General features: G+C 39.9%; 1 protein-coding gene across 1 annotated transcript in view; it reads right to left on the bottom strand.

Moving 5' to 3' along the window:
• las1l (LAS1 like ribosome biogenesis factor) overlaps positions 1 to 12,246 on the bottom strand; it is a 43,245-nt gene extending 30,999 nt beyond the window's left edge. Inside the window, exons 1-6 of the mRNA XM_052021115.1 lie at positions 12,025 to 12,246; positions 9,572 to 9,697; positions 8,415 to 8,484; positions 5,325 to 5,406; positions 4,203 to 4,352; positions 2,120 to 2,166 (exon numbers count right to left, since the gene is read on the bottom strand). Of these exons, the coding sequence (XP_051877075.1) occupies positions 2,120 to 2,166; positions 4,203 to 4,352; positions 5,325 to 5,406; positions 8,415 to 8,484; positions 9,572 to 9,697; positions 12,025 to 12,185 (636 nt within the window). The 5' untranslated portion in view covers positions 12,186 to 12,246. The remainder of the gene's footprint in view (positions 1 to 2,119; positions 2,167 to 4,202; positions 4,353 to 5,324; positions 5,407 to 8,414; positions 8,485 to 9,571; positions 9,698 to 12,024) is intronic.
• Between the last annotated feature and the right edge of the window lie 2,990 nt (positions 12,247 to 15,236).

Raw genomic sequence — 15,236 nt, 5'->3', positions numbered from 1 at the left:
TGTATCTATACTAATCTGATAGTCTGTAGTTGTGTAGCGTGATAATTATTAACATTAACTATGCGCGGTTAAAATTTTCTTGGGAAAATTTTTTTTTTAGGTGGGAGGTGTTACGGACTCAGTGAAAGTCCCTTTAAGATAGAAAGTGTGTGTGTATGTGTGTGTGGGGCGTGCTTACGTCAATAGAAGATAAAGGACGTAATGACGTTGTTGAAGAAGTAAGAAGAAGAAGAAAGAGAGAGAGAGAAGGGAGAGAGACACCAGCCTGCTTGTTTTCTCTAAAGAGGGATGAGAAACAATAACTGTGTTTTCCACTGAAATCCATGTATGGAAGTTGGAAGTAATCCGGTGGAGTTCACTTTGTTGCTGACCTGTAGAAGGAAACAGGTATTTGTGTGTGGACGACCACGATTCGGATGCTTTTCGGGGTGAGGAAGTCACTACCGAGTAAACACTGAAGTGTCGTTTGGGTTCCATCGTGGAACATTTGGATTTCGTATGTACTCTCTCTATGTTTTCTACATCTACATCTTATCTTCAGACAACGGTGGTTGTTGAAGAAGCCCTTGCTCATGTTTCACCTTGTGGCTTGTGGAACTGAACTTTAAGAACCATTCAGGAACTGGGAGTTTTGGACTTTGTCACACACACACACGACGAGTTTAGTTTTGGGGTTAACGTTCGAGGTTTAACATTCTTGAATTCTAACATACTAACATTTTTTTTTACTTTTATTTTACGTATTACCATAAGTAGTGATTAATAAAATAGTTTTTAACACTAAATCATGCTCAGTGTGTTTCTTTTGTTGCTGGTTCGTGACACTTGGGAATGCAAGTCATCATGTCCAAGGGATTCGAGACCAAAAGATAAGATATAGGAGCAGAATTAGGCCATTTGGTCCATCAAGTCTGCTCTGCCATTCAATCATCGCTGACATTTTTTCAACTCCATTTCCCCACCTTCTCCTTGTAACCTTTAACCCCCTTATCAATCAAGAAACTATCAACCTCTGCCTTAAATACACCCAATGACTTGGCCTCCACTGCCCTCTGTAGCAATGAATTCCACAGAATCACCACTCTCTGGCTGAAAAAAGACTTCCTCATCTCAAGTTTTAAAGGGTCATCCCTTTATTCTGAGGCTGTGCCCTTGGACCTTAGACTCTCCTACTAATGGAAACATCCTCTCCACATCCATTCTAAGCCTTTCAGTATATTTCAGTAGATGTATTGGTTTTTAGCTTTATTAATTTCTCCAATTCTTCTCCACCACCCCCCCCCCCCCCCCCCCCAAAAAAGTGCTCATTTCCTTGAACTCCTCTCTTCAGACCTGTTGTTCGCCATTATTTCTGGAGTGCTTTTGTGCCTTCATACAAGAGACATTTAATTTCTCTATCATCTCTTTATCCCCAATACAATTCCTCCTGTTCAAGTCAGAGAGTCCCAAATTTAGTACTAATCTTTTCCTTTTCACATATCCATTTTTCTAGCTGTTAAAAGGGCCCTGTCCCACAGGGATAAATCACAAATTCCTGCAAAAATAAGGGTATTGCATTTCTTAGGCTTCTTTTAGAGAAGCTTTGCCAGGTTATTCTACATTCCAGCTGTTTTCTAAATGTCTTGGGAATACTTACATGACAAGGTACAGAACTCTTGACAATCATGGCAACTTTGCTCAGCTGGTAGGCACACTAATCCAAGTATGTGGGTATCAGTCCCACAACACAATGAAGTCAGAATCAAGGTTAACACTCTGATGTATGATGGTATACTACATTATCATAAATGCCATTTAGATTTTCCACTTGCCTGTTTTAAACAATTGATCAGCTAAATATTAAAGTTCCCACAACACTACTTAGGAGAGTTCTCCCATCTCCATAGAAACAACTAAACTAATTAGCTGTTTGCAGGATCTGTCTGCACACACATGGTTTCCCATGTGAAAGTTATGTCACAGAAGCATGTTTTCAATATGTTTAAAAACTATTGAAGTATTTAAAATGCTATTTACTTAAATTAATCAAAGCCTCTTCAGAAAGTGGCTTTGATTCACTTAAGTAAAGTAGCAAAGTTTAGTTATTGAAATTAAAAATCTTCTTTAATTCATATCATACCTGGAACTGTTCTTTTTCATAGGAAGTCAGTAGTTCTCTGACTTTATCTAGGGAAAAATATCAACAACAAATATTATATATGGCAGATTTTGCTCCAATTAATAAAAGTTTTGCTTTCTGATTAAGTGCTTCATTTTTGCATCACAATTTTAAATTCTCAAACTTATTATTATATGTGGATTAGATTGAAAATCAGACAAATAACAAGTTTTTCTCCCAATGGCAAAAGAGCCCACCAGTGTGCATCCAGGAGTAACACATCCCCTTAATAATGAATTATTTGCCCAAATTTATAGTCCAGTATCAGTTAAGGACATCTTAACCAAGGTAAAGGAAATTTTCAGATACCCATGGACCATCAGTTAGCACAGTAGTGTAGCGGTTAGCACGATGCTATTACAGTGCCAGCGATCGGGGTTCGATTCCCATCGCTGTAAGGAGTTTGTACGTTCTCCCGTGTCTGCGTGGGTTTCCTCCGGGTGCTCCGGTTTCCTCCCACATTGCAAAGATGTACAGGTAGGTTAATTTGGGTTTAAAATGGGCAGCATGGACTCGTTGGGCTGGAGGCACCTGTTACCACACTGTAAGTAAAATTAAAAAAAAGATTCTCTACAGGACAGAGCACAGAAACCAGGAGGAATTTGTGGGATATTGGATAACTGGTCCAATACATCTAATGATCTGATTTGGCTGCAAAAACATCTGAATACTAAATGATTAAAAGAAATAATAAAAATATGCAGTATTTGCAAGTGATGGCATAATGCCAAGCTGACATCAGTGCATAAGATCATTGTGTGTGGTGATTAACTTGTGAACATAATCACCATGCACAATGATGCAGATCCACAGGTACCATGCCAGTAGGCAAGTACTGGATTGGCTGTTCTCAAATTTGGGCTGTGGAAGCCAGTGAAGCAAAGCCAATCCCATCTTATTCCTATAGCTGTACACTAGCACTTTGAGCAGGCTATTAGTCTATAGTTATGCACAGAGAAATCTTCCTGCTTGGCTTTCTTCTTAGGCAGTCTAGGAAGATGGAGCTCAGCTGCAGTTTCCCAAGAGTCACTTACATCAGCTATGTGATATCCAAATCCACCAATCTATTGGAAGGTCTTATGTTTCCAGTATCACATCAATAAACTACAAACTGCAACACCACAGCAGTAAGGCATGTCCCATAAATGCCCTATCAGCATATTGTGAATTTGTCTAATAACATTTTAAAGTATACTTCAATTAGATAGCAGTCACCTTTCATTGCACTTTTAAAAAGTTAGCTTTCAAAGCTTCTAAACCCAAGTAGTTGAATCTAATCTGATTCAGGTCACCAGTCTGAAGCATTAACTCTCTCTCCCTCGCTCTAGAAATGCTGCCTGACCTGCTCAGTCATTCAGCACAATCAAATCTAACAATAATTGCCCAGAAATGAGAGATTTTTCTCTCTCCCACACTGTGTGGCCCATTTTAAGTCACTTGAATTAAATAGAAGCAAGAGCTTCCTCAGTGGTTCAGTAGCTAAAGGACCTGTCAATGCATCATTTGGGTAAACGCACTATAGTACACCAGAATTAATTCCCAGATCACCTTTGGTGCTGGAAGTCTTGACAAATGTAGGGAAAGGAAAGAAAAAAGCCCGGATCCCCACTTTAGAAGACATAGCCTGGACAGTTGAAATAGAATTGGGTTCCTCATAATGCACAAGTTATTAAGGTGTAGATATGAACTTAAATCACTTAGGCAAGGGTTCAAGACTGTTCCAAGACCTTTGCAATACATAACCGACTAAAACAAAATTTAAGGGAACAAAGCACTGAAAAATAAGTATTTTCTCTACAGAGCAAGTAAGAATGTTTTGTGAAAGTATAAAAATGTACTCCTTTAATTAATGAGGAATGAGTAGGACAAGAAACTATACACAACAAAAGATCTCCAGCAGACTTCAACACGAACAATGTATAGAATGATTTCTAAATAAGTACCAAGTTATCAAATGAAAAATTTGAAAATAAAAATCCAATTTAAGAAAACCTGAGCAATTCTTAATTATTAAAACACATTTTCGAAGCTTTTATAGACAAACCATATAACTCTTTCTGTTTCAGTTGCTCCTGTAATTGGACTTCTTCATCCTCCTCTTCCTGCGAGTCCAAGGTCCAGCCATCAACAAGGTTATTACCTAACTGTTGATTCCAATATTGCTGTCGCAGCCACTCCAAGACAAACTCACAGCCTTTGGAAGAAACAAAGATTATTGAAAAATCATTTAAGTTTGTAAACTCTACAGAGAGCTCAATTCAAAATTATATCACATAAAACAGGTCACATGGAAATTTAAATCTTGAACTTTCATCTTGCTTTTAAGAAATACATTTTTTAAACATTTTCTTTAAAATAATTGTTAAGCCTAACTTGTCTGATCAACATCTTGACTTTATGTACTGTTGTCTCTAACAGCAAAACACACAATGAACTGTAACAAAAAGAATACATGGAGGTAAGGGAAGACTATTAAAAGATTTATGTTCCCATGCTATCCCTACAAAAATACAATGGTTGTTGTGAATCCATAGATAAATTCCCTTAGATACCACTAATACAGAACTTAAGTAGCTCATTTTCCCTTTAGACAAATCTTAGCTACACATGATTGCAACAGACATGTAACAAGATTTATGTAACAAGATTTATGTAACAATGCCCCATGGTAGGTTTTACACAACCTCCCTTCTTTCACTTTTCATAAACTCGAGGACTACCAAAAGACCAAACTCAGACCTTCCCATCCCCTATGCAGCCCTTTGCTCCCTGAACTGGGCAAATACTTAAAAAGAAAACATTTGCAAAAATATGGCGAAGGATCAGGGGACTGGAAATAATTAGACAGCTCTTTCAAATAACCAAATGATCTCCTTCCATCATTCTTGGTTAGCACTGTTCATGTTATAAGTTAACGAACAATGATGTTAAGTAGCAGCGGTCAATGTTCAGATGAATGACCAGGATTTAGTATTATTGGTTTTGAGAGCTGACAAAATGCAAATATCCTAATATATCCACAAGTAATTTTAAAAAAGACAGGGGTAGCAGTGAAGAAGGACAGTTCAGTTTAACAAAAATCATAGCAGCAAAATGACAAATCAGTTGTTTTTATTTCAACAGTAAAACCATCAGCAAATAAAAGACGACAAGAGGATTTTATTACCTTTCCTGCACCATGCTAATGTGGGCAGTCTCCTATGAGTCAGTTCATGTCGTAGATTTACTATCCATTCTGGTATATTCATCTGAAGGGAGGAGGAGAAAAAAAAAGATTTTTGTAACTATCAATTTCACTTCACTTTAATGTTAAATTAGAAACAAATTGTGTGCTTTGTCCACTACAAACTGAAACTATCCAAAATATTTTTATTAACCAGAAGTTGCATTCATCCTATTAATCAGGATTTAATTTAATCCAAAGTCTCAGAGTAGAGATACCAATACTCTGCACTATCCTGTTCTCATATTAGCAAACATTGAAGCAGTGGCAACCAGGGCAAGTTTGATAATTCTCTTGCAAGTTCTTGATCTTAGGTAAAATTCTACACATGGGGGGGGAGGGGAGAAATCAAAAGTGTAGGTCCAGGAGGCCATTACAGAGCTGAAAAACAGTATAGGATACCATTGGGGAAAAGAGATCCTTTCAAAAGAAAAACTCCCGCTATAAAAGCAAATACATATTTAAATTTTACTTAAAGATTTGAAGTATCAAACTATACATGGAAAAATACTGTCCTAATGGTCTTGCAAATATTACTCAACTATAAATACAAGAATGACCCAAGTTCTCACAAGAGCAGAGTTGGGCAATTGCATAACTCCCATAAGCTCCAGAGTCAATCAAGCACCAAAAGAAAATACAGAAAATGAATGAGAAATTTCCGAGATGGAGATTCAGGACCACGGTGAATAAGTTGACTTGACAAACACATGAAAGTCATCGGACAGTGACTGCAGTTACGCAAATGGCTCTACCTTGAAAATACAGATATCCTGAACCTCCTCATATTTTGAGTTCCTTGAAGTGAAGGATTTCTATCACAATTTGGGTACTCTCCAAACAGCCCACTCATGCATGATGCAAAAGACTATCTCCTGACAAACATATGAATTAGTAGTACAAGTAGGCCACTGGACCAAGCCTGCTCCACCATTTAAGGTCATAGCCGATCGGACTGCAACCTCAACTCCGCATTTTCTTCTAACCTTTCATCATAACTTTCCATCCCACTGCCCAAGATCAGTCTTAAAAATATTCAGCTTCTCTTCAAGGGGCAGTGGAAGCAGAATTCCAAATCCACATGACCTTCAAACAAAAAGCACCTCATCCATGTCTTTTATTTGAACAAGGACTTCTAGTTCTAGATTCTCCCACAAGAGCAAACATCCTCCCCAAGTTCAACCTGGCCTGACCCCTAAAGGTCTTATGTTTCAATCAAGTACCTAGTCATTCTTCTAAACTCCAGTACAAAGCCATGTTTCAAATGACCTTGCAGGTGACCAGGGATAGAGATTTTAAAAGACAGTCGAGTGGAAAACAAATTTAAACAGATAAATAATTTGTGATACCCAACTGTGTTTAATATAAGAAAAATGTGCAAAAAGCCCAAGGAGAGAACAAATATTTTGATTATTTTTGACCACTGTCCTAAGTTTATTCAGGGTTATTCATCATAAATTTTAACATGTTTTAAACATTATTCAGTACTTAACAATTAAATATTATTCAGTACTTAATTAAATATTAGTTCAATTCGCTTAAGTTGGCAAAGATCCTCATTGAGCTCAGCAGCCAAGCAAATTTGCATCTCTGCAGAAGTCAGATTTTGTGACTACAGGTAGCGTGCATCAATGCAGATCAGAACTAAAGCGAATTGCTCAAATGAAAGGCAAGAATCATAAAAAGATGCAAGGCAGAATGGGCAAGAAACAAAGGCCTTGCCAAGTGGTAGACCATCTGGGTGGTAAGTGGGCAGAACAAAGAGGGAACACAGAAACAAAACAGAATAAGGAAAGCATATGTGGGGCAGGAAGCAGAATGTAAGCATCTAGAGAAAAAAGCAGAGCAGCACATCCTGTAATGCTGTGACTTTGTTACAGAATTGATTCACCAGATGTTTTTAAATCCACCTTGACCACATGATCAATAGCACTACACATCTATTGTGCAACATTCAGCATTACAATGACAGTACTTGCTTTTCAAGACAAATTAGATTTTTTTTTAACCTCCAAACAATTTTCCATTTTACTAGAATTTACTCAAACTGACTATTCTTCACAAAAACTCAGATAATAGTATTTGTAGAGTATTCAATTGTGGAAGGTTTAACAACTAAATACAAATTAGTTCTCACCATAGACAAACAGATGCACACAACAAGGAATCCCTTAACAATGAACAGGAGAGGAAAATTGGTTGATTTTTGTTATTTTCCTTCCTAACCCAGGAATATGATAGAAAGCAAGCTCTTTTTCTTTAAGAAAAATAGCACAAAGATTAAAAGGTGTTGGCATTCAGAGGAACTTAGGTGTCTTTGAACACAAAGTACTGAATTTTAACATTCAAGGACAGCAACCAATTAGGAAAACTAGTAGTGTGTTGGCCTTCATTCTGTACTGAGTACAAGAGTAAAAATGACGACAATTACACAGAGCCCTGGTGAGACCATACTTGGAATAGTGTGGACAGACAAGGCTTCCCTATTTAAAAGGATAGAAGTAGCACAGCAAAGGCTCATCAGATTTTTTTGTTTGTGCAGAGATAAGCAGATAGGGCCCATACTCACCAGAGTTCAGAAAAAGTGAGAACTTTCTCCTTGGAACATATAAAATTTTTGTGGGGCTCGACAGGATGGATAAAGCGATGATGGTCTGTAGCTGGAATATCTAGAACCAGGAGTCCCAGTCCCAAAATGAGGATTGGCTATTCATAACTGAGATCAGATTTCTTCAAAAAGAGGGCAGAGAATCTTTGGAATTGTTTGTCCAAGAGAGATGTGGAGACTCAGTAGCTGAGAATATTCAAGTCAACACATTTTTGTATTTTGAGAGAATCAAGGATATAGAAATACTGCAGAAAAGCAGCCCTGAAATAAAAGATCAGCCTTGATACAAAAGGACGATGGAGTAGGCATGAAGAGCCGAAAAGCCTCTATTGTTCTAGTTCTTACACTTTTATATTGAAGCCAATCTATATGACTTTACTTTTTAATGATCTCTTAATAAAAATAAACAAAAATATATTACTCACCTCATTTGCCAAACGTCTTATTGACACAACAATTCTTTTCTGCTTCCTTTCAGTAATCAGATTAACAAACCTACAAAATTAATTATTCATTTTTGTTAATCATTCTAAATAATTAGATGTTAAATAAATTGCACTGTAGTTATACAACTGTACAGATAACTTTAGTTATCAATGCTTGTAGCGATTATACAGATGTGACAATCAGTGTTTAAGTTATTACAAAATAGATTGGAACTGCAAGCTTACCACCAATTGCACTCCCTCATCTCCACCTCTACCATAACAACATTCATAATTCACCTGTTCATTTTTATTGTACTGCCAGTGAAAAGAAAATTCCGTATACAATCACTCACATAAAACAAATTTATTTAGCACTTGCTTATGTTCCAAGCCAAGCAACAGCATTCTTAGTAACTAGACAGAGCCTACAAAAGCCCACCAGTGAAATTGGTAAGTGAGCACTTATTCATCACGCCATATATTTGTTTGATCTGCATTAGGTTGCAGGCCTAGTTAATGCTCAGACCCTAACAATGCTGATTCAACAAACAGATGCCTCAGCCAGTTGGGAAATTTTTAATTGTGATTTTAAAACACACACAATTTAAAATACACAAATGTAATTGATAAGTAAAAAAGGATTCTTAACTGTTACTACTTTATAATATTACACTGTTTAAGGCTAATTTTGTTTTGTCAGTCTTAATAAACCCAATTCATACCCCATACCTTTTAACGCTTTGTTCAAGTGTTAGTTGTCAGAAGAATGGAATATTAATTTTCTATGTACCCATTCAAGGTAGTTTTTGTTATCCATTACTGTTCTCATATCTTTTGTTATCATAAATTCATCTGAAATGTGGTCTTGCCATGAAAGCAATCTCTTGTAACATACATTGGAAGAATGATTTGGAGAGCACCCAAATTGTTAGAAATCCTTCAATTCAACAAGCATAAAAACTTTCATCTTATTAGAAAAGACTCCAGCAGAAAAACAAAAACACTGTCTATCCAAATCCTAAATAAGTGTAACTAAATTGAACCCCATGCAAGGAAACAAGGTTTACAGCAGAGAAGAAGAGGACATAACTTGCAAAAATAAATATAATAAAAACATTTAACATCTCCATTTGGAAAAACCACACAAACATTACCTGACAAGAGCAAGCCCATACGAGAGGACCAGTTCACTAGATGCAGTTTCCCCTGCATCATCATGAAGTTTACAATGAATTAGGTTTGCAGTACACTCCACAGCAAGCGGGGTACTATTGCCATACCTACGAGAAGAAATAAAAAATGAACCGCCATCAAATGTCATAGCGTAATACACCAATGAAAACAGGACTACGAAGTTGCTTTGGAAATGACAGAACTACAATGAGATGGTTACATGGATTGATCCAGCACAAATTTGCATCGATGACACCTGACACACAATGCCACATTTGACAGTTTCATGTTTCTGTGCCCCTCTGCACTTTTATCCCACAGGACGATTGCCTGAGGACCCATCATTTTTTTTCTTTCAACAGAGGCCCAACTAGTTCCCCTCCACCACTACTTTATGGACACGGACAGACACACACTTACAATGACCAACTGCTCCTTTAACTCCACCTGCATTCTCCAAATTAAAAAGTACAATTATATAAACTTGGATGAATCCAAGCTAGGCCCATCTCTTCACATGATACATGCAAGTCTTTGATTAAATGCTACTCAGGCTCCCTCCCTCTCTTCTTCTGGTACTTTGCTGGCAATCTCAGTGTTGCTTCATCACCTTTGCTGACAATTTCCACTCTCCTCTCACTTTCAACATCGTCCATATTTGATTTTTGTTGACCTTTTCTCCATGAAGGATTGGGTTAGCAACCACATCCATCACAAACTCACAGCTACTAACTACACCTCCACCATCCCACTTCCTCCATGGATTCCATTCTATTCTCTCTCTTTGGCGTTCTTGTATCTATTCTGATGACGTTATCTTCGACACAAATCTTCTGACACTTCCTTTGCCTTAACCAGAACTCCCCCCGCAAACCATGGTTAACAAGGTCTCAACCTTGACTACTCCATTCCATGCATTTCTGATCCCACCCAATCTCCTCCCACTGTGAGCGAGAATAGGTTCCTTTTGTCCTCACTTTCACCTGCACATTCAATTCACAGCGCTTTCAACAAGATGCCACCACCAAATGCATCCTCCCTCTTCTCCCCCTTTTCAGTATTTTCTCTGCAACTTCCTGGTTCATTCTTCCATCTCCACCAACAAGGCACCTTCCCATGGAATGACAGCAGATGCAATTCCTGCTCTTTTACCTCTTTGCTTCTCACATCCTAGGACCCAAATAGCCTTTCCTGACGAAGCACGAATTTGGAACACTGTATTTAGTTCTCACAACATGGAATCCTCTACATTGAAGAGAGGAAATGCAAACTGGGTGACCGCTTTTCAGAACAACTTTGTTCAGACCACCACAGGAATTACGCTGAGCCTCCAGTTAGTTGTCATTTCTTCATCCCACTCTGACCTCTGTCATTGGCCTCTTACACTGTTCCAATTAAGACCAACATGAGCTTGAGGATCAGCAGCCCACCTTCCATCTGTGCATGCTTCAGCCTTCAGGAGTCAATACTGAAATTAACAATTTCTGATTCGCAACCTTTCTTGTTTATGTCAAAACTCACCAATTCTGATGCAAGGTCATTAACCTGTGCATTAACTGTTCTCCTCTCTGTACTTAATCTATATGGAAGTTAAAGCATCTTTTATTTCAGTTTCCCAGCAATTTAATATATTTAGCATATCATAATTCCAGCATTGTTTTCCTCTACCCTCATTCATTTCCCTCTATTTACACCTTCTCCAAACTAATCAGCTATGATTAACATGCATTCAATGTGCTCCTTTACAAAGGCACCAACAACATTTGTTACATCTCTCAGTCTTCACCCCATCACTGTCATTCACCCTGCCCCTGCTGTATTTTTTTAAGCAGCTGAATTGTGGCTTAGGGACACAGTTTTTTTTCCCCACGACTTTTCCAGTTCCAATGAAAGGTCACCAACTGAAACATTAACTTTGTTCTTCTTTTCCCATATACTGCCTGACGTTGCAGAGGGGAGTGCATACAGTTGATGCACAACAAAACAAAGCCCTAATAGTGAACACAAGCAAAAAGCTGCTGATGACAGAAATCCAAAATTAAAAGAGATAACGTGGAAATATTCTACAGGTCAAACGGCATCTGAGTAAAGAAAAATAGTAAAAAGGTTACAGGTCGATGACATTTCTTCAAAATTGCACCAGTTTTTCGCAAAGACCTTCGACCTGAAACTTTAACTATTCCTATTTCTGCTGTTGCTGATGAAACAAGTACAGAATCATACAAATACAGATATTATCACATTCCTCCTTCCAGCGTTATAGTGCATTTCCAACATTCATTAACGCCTCACTGTTTGTACATACAATAGTCCAAGGAACAGCTTGCAAAATAAATGGAGCGGGAAGCCAGCAGCCCCTTCTCACCCACCCCACTTAAGGAAGGCAGCTCCCAACCCCCGACCCTTTAACGCAACTGAACTGTTGCCTCCCCACCTGCTCTTCCAGGCGGAGATCCTGTCCAGCGCATACCGCTGCAGCTTGCTGTCGCCGCAGTACAGGTATTCGATCACTTGGTCCCACTCGGCCCTGTTCAGCCAGGCCACCACCTGCTCCTGCTCCCGCCTCCCGCCACTACTCTTCCCTCGCACTCCCATGGCAGCGGCTGTCGCGCCGAACCCACTCACGTATGCGCGACACCGCTGCCCCACTCACGCCATGATTGACAGAGCCCTAGAGCTATCAGCACGCACCCAGCCTCCCAGCTCCGCCCAAATCGGGCCACCTCTTAACCAATTACAATGAGGCAGGCGGGAAGGGGGGGCAAGGGTGGACTTGGTGGCAGGCGATTGGGCGGTAAGACTGTGCAACGCTGAGATGTTCCGGTATGAACACGTTTTTACAAGAGACGGAAGGTTCCGGGTCTAATTATGACTGGTTTGAAAATACGTTGGTAGAAAAGTCAACGCCTGAAACCGGACCTTAGGTTAAAATCCTATATAAACATATAATTTAGGCCGAGATTTCAGTATTATTAGTTATTGCATTAAGGCTGGCAATTCTGTGAGGAATGTGCCATGTGACTAACAGCGCTAAGCTGCAACAGAACTTACTAAATTCCAGACAGGCAGTCTGAGGTACTCTTGAATAAAGAGACATTTGCTTTGAATTTTTTGAGGCTCGTGATACATTCGTGCCAGGAATCCACAGAGATTACATACTCCATAATATTTTAAAAAAATGTTGGAAGCACCCAGCAGGTCAGACCGCATCTGAGGAAAGAGAAACAGAATTAACACTTCAGGACATCAGAACTGTGTACGAGACAAAAGAAGACAGAAGAGAACTACAGATGTCTTAATACTAGAACGCACACATTTTAGGCGAGAGGGGATAAGTTCAAAGGAAGAAAGTTTTGTTTTACACGGAGAGTTGTGGGTGCCTGGAATGCGCTGCCAGTTGTGGTAGTGGAGGCAAATACAATGGAGACATTTAAGTGACTCTTAGATAGTTACATGAATTTGCAGAGAATAGAGGGATATGGACTTTGTGTGGGCAGAAGAGACTAGTTAGGAACTTAATTACTAGTTTAATTAGTTCTACACAACATCTTGAGCCAAAGGGCCTGTTCACGTGCTGTACTGTTCTATGCTTGAATCTGGAACAAAAAAAATCAAACCTGGAAGAAGTCACTGTGTCAAGCAGCTTCTGTGGAGGCAGAAGGTGTATGTCAACGTTTTGGGTCGAGATCTTGCATCAGTCTGTGAGGGAAGAGGAAAGATTGCCAGTATAAAGCAGTATGAAAGTGGGGTAGGACAAAGGCTGATAGGAACTAGGTGGGGGGAAATGATGGGCAGATGGAACCAGGAGGGAGAAGGGAAGGGATGAAAAAGGTGAACAAAGGAAGAAGAAACCTAGGTGGACAGGTGAGTGTGTGGGAGGAGAACACCAGTATGAGTTGCCTGAAATTGGAAAATTGAATGTTCATACCATTGGATTGTAGGCTACCCAAGCAGAATATGAGATGTTGTTCTTCCAATTTGCGCTTGGCCTCACCATAGCAATGGAGAAGGCTGAGGACAGGCAGATTGGCATGGGAGTGGGAAGGAAGCATGCAACAGGAAGCACAAGATAACCACTGCAGAGTGCAGGTGCACCACAAAATGGTGCAGGTGAACCTCTGCCTCATGGTATGAACATTGATTTTTCCAGTTTCAGGTGACTCCAAGCCCCAGTGTTCTCCTTTCACACACGATCACCTGTCCACCTAGGTTTGTTCTCCTTTGTTCACCTTTCCTATCCTGTCCTCCACCTGGTTCCATCTGCACCCCCCCCCCCCCCCCCCAAATCTGGTTCCACCTATCAACTCAACCTCTGTCCCACCTCTCTCATGTACTGCTATAGTTTGGTAGTCTTTCCTCTTCTCTCCCAGTCCTGATGCAGGGTCTCGACCCGAAATATCAACATACACCCCACAGATGCTGCTTGACCTATTGTGTTCTCACAGCATTCTGTTTCTTGCAGGAAACAAAAGAAGCTTGTAAAGCTGCAGGGTGGGTGGGTGATTGGGGTAAGCTGTAAACAAATGGGCAGTCAGTGTTTCATCTGGAGTGAAAGATAGATAGGAGATAGCCAGTATAAACAGGTGGGGGGAAGGGGTGGAGCAAGAGCTGGCAAATCATAGGTGGATCCAGGATAGGAGTGATGATAGGCAGATGGAAGAGGGAAGAGTGGAAATAGACTGGGAGGTGATAGAGGCAACAAAGGGCTGCAGATGATGGAACCTGGTAGGAAGGTGGAGCATGGAATCAAATAAGGGAGGTGGGTTGGGCAGATGGGAACAGGGGGAGGAAACCCTGTGGATGCTGGGCAGATGGAATGGGTGGAGGAGGAAAATAAGGGTCTTGGGGGGGCTGGGGGAGGGGCAGATATTCATATGCATTTCCTCCAGCCTTGTTTATTGCATCCAGTGCTCTCAATGTGGCCTCCTCTACATCATTGAGACCAAGTGCAGACTGATCGATTGCTTTGCCGAGCACCTGCACTCCATCCACCATGGGCATCTAGAGCTCCCGGTGGCAAGCCATTTTAAATCCCCTTCCCATTCTCAAACCAATATGTCTGTTCTCAGCCTATCCATGTGCCTGTCCACTTTCACTCTTACAGGCTTTATGATGAAGAATTCAGCCTAGAATCCCTCAGCCATGCCCACTAGTTGAAAAGGAAGTAAGATCATTCCTGATATTCAAGGTATAGACTAATTAATCAGAGGAAGAAAAGTTAACCGCTCTCTAATATTGGTATCAAAGATTGATACCCCATCCTGCCAAGCAAAGTATCCTCACCGCACACAGGAAATAGTCTTTATGGCAGCTATTGCTGAAGACATCAGCAGCAGATCTAAAATGATAGTATTCTCTCATGTAATCCTCTTTCTCATATCATACTTCCTCCTCAAACCACAGTCCTTTCTGATTTGCATGCTGCAGATTTTATAAACATCAACCACTTGCTTTACACCCTCTCCTCACAATTGTGTCCTTGTGACTTTTCTCCTTTCAAAGAGCCAAGGTATCTGAGCATGCACTGAAAGAAGAGCAAGACCGTGAAGCTGAAAGCACATCTTTACTAGCTTTAACACTTCCAGCTACTAGCTCGGACACTGAAATTGTGCATAAACTGGGTTTGTGGTGAGCTCTGCACATAAT

Source organism: Pristis pectinata, chromosome 8 (genome assembly GCF_009764475.1).
Source record: "Pristis pectinata isolate sPriPec2 chromosome 8, sPriPec2.1.pri, whole genome shotgun sequence".
Classification (NCBI taxonomy): Eukaryota; Metazoa; Chordata; class Chondrichthyes; order Rhinopristiformes; family Pristidae; genus Pristis; species Pristis pectinata.
This window is presented reverse-complemented; position numbering and strand designations above follow the sequence as displayed.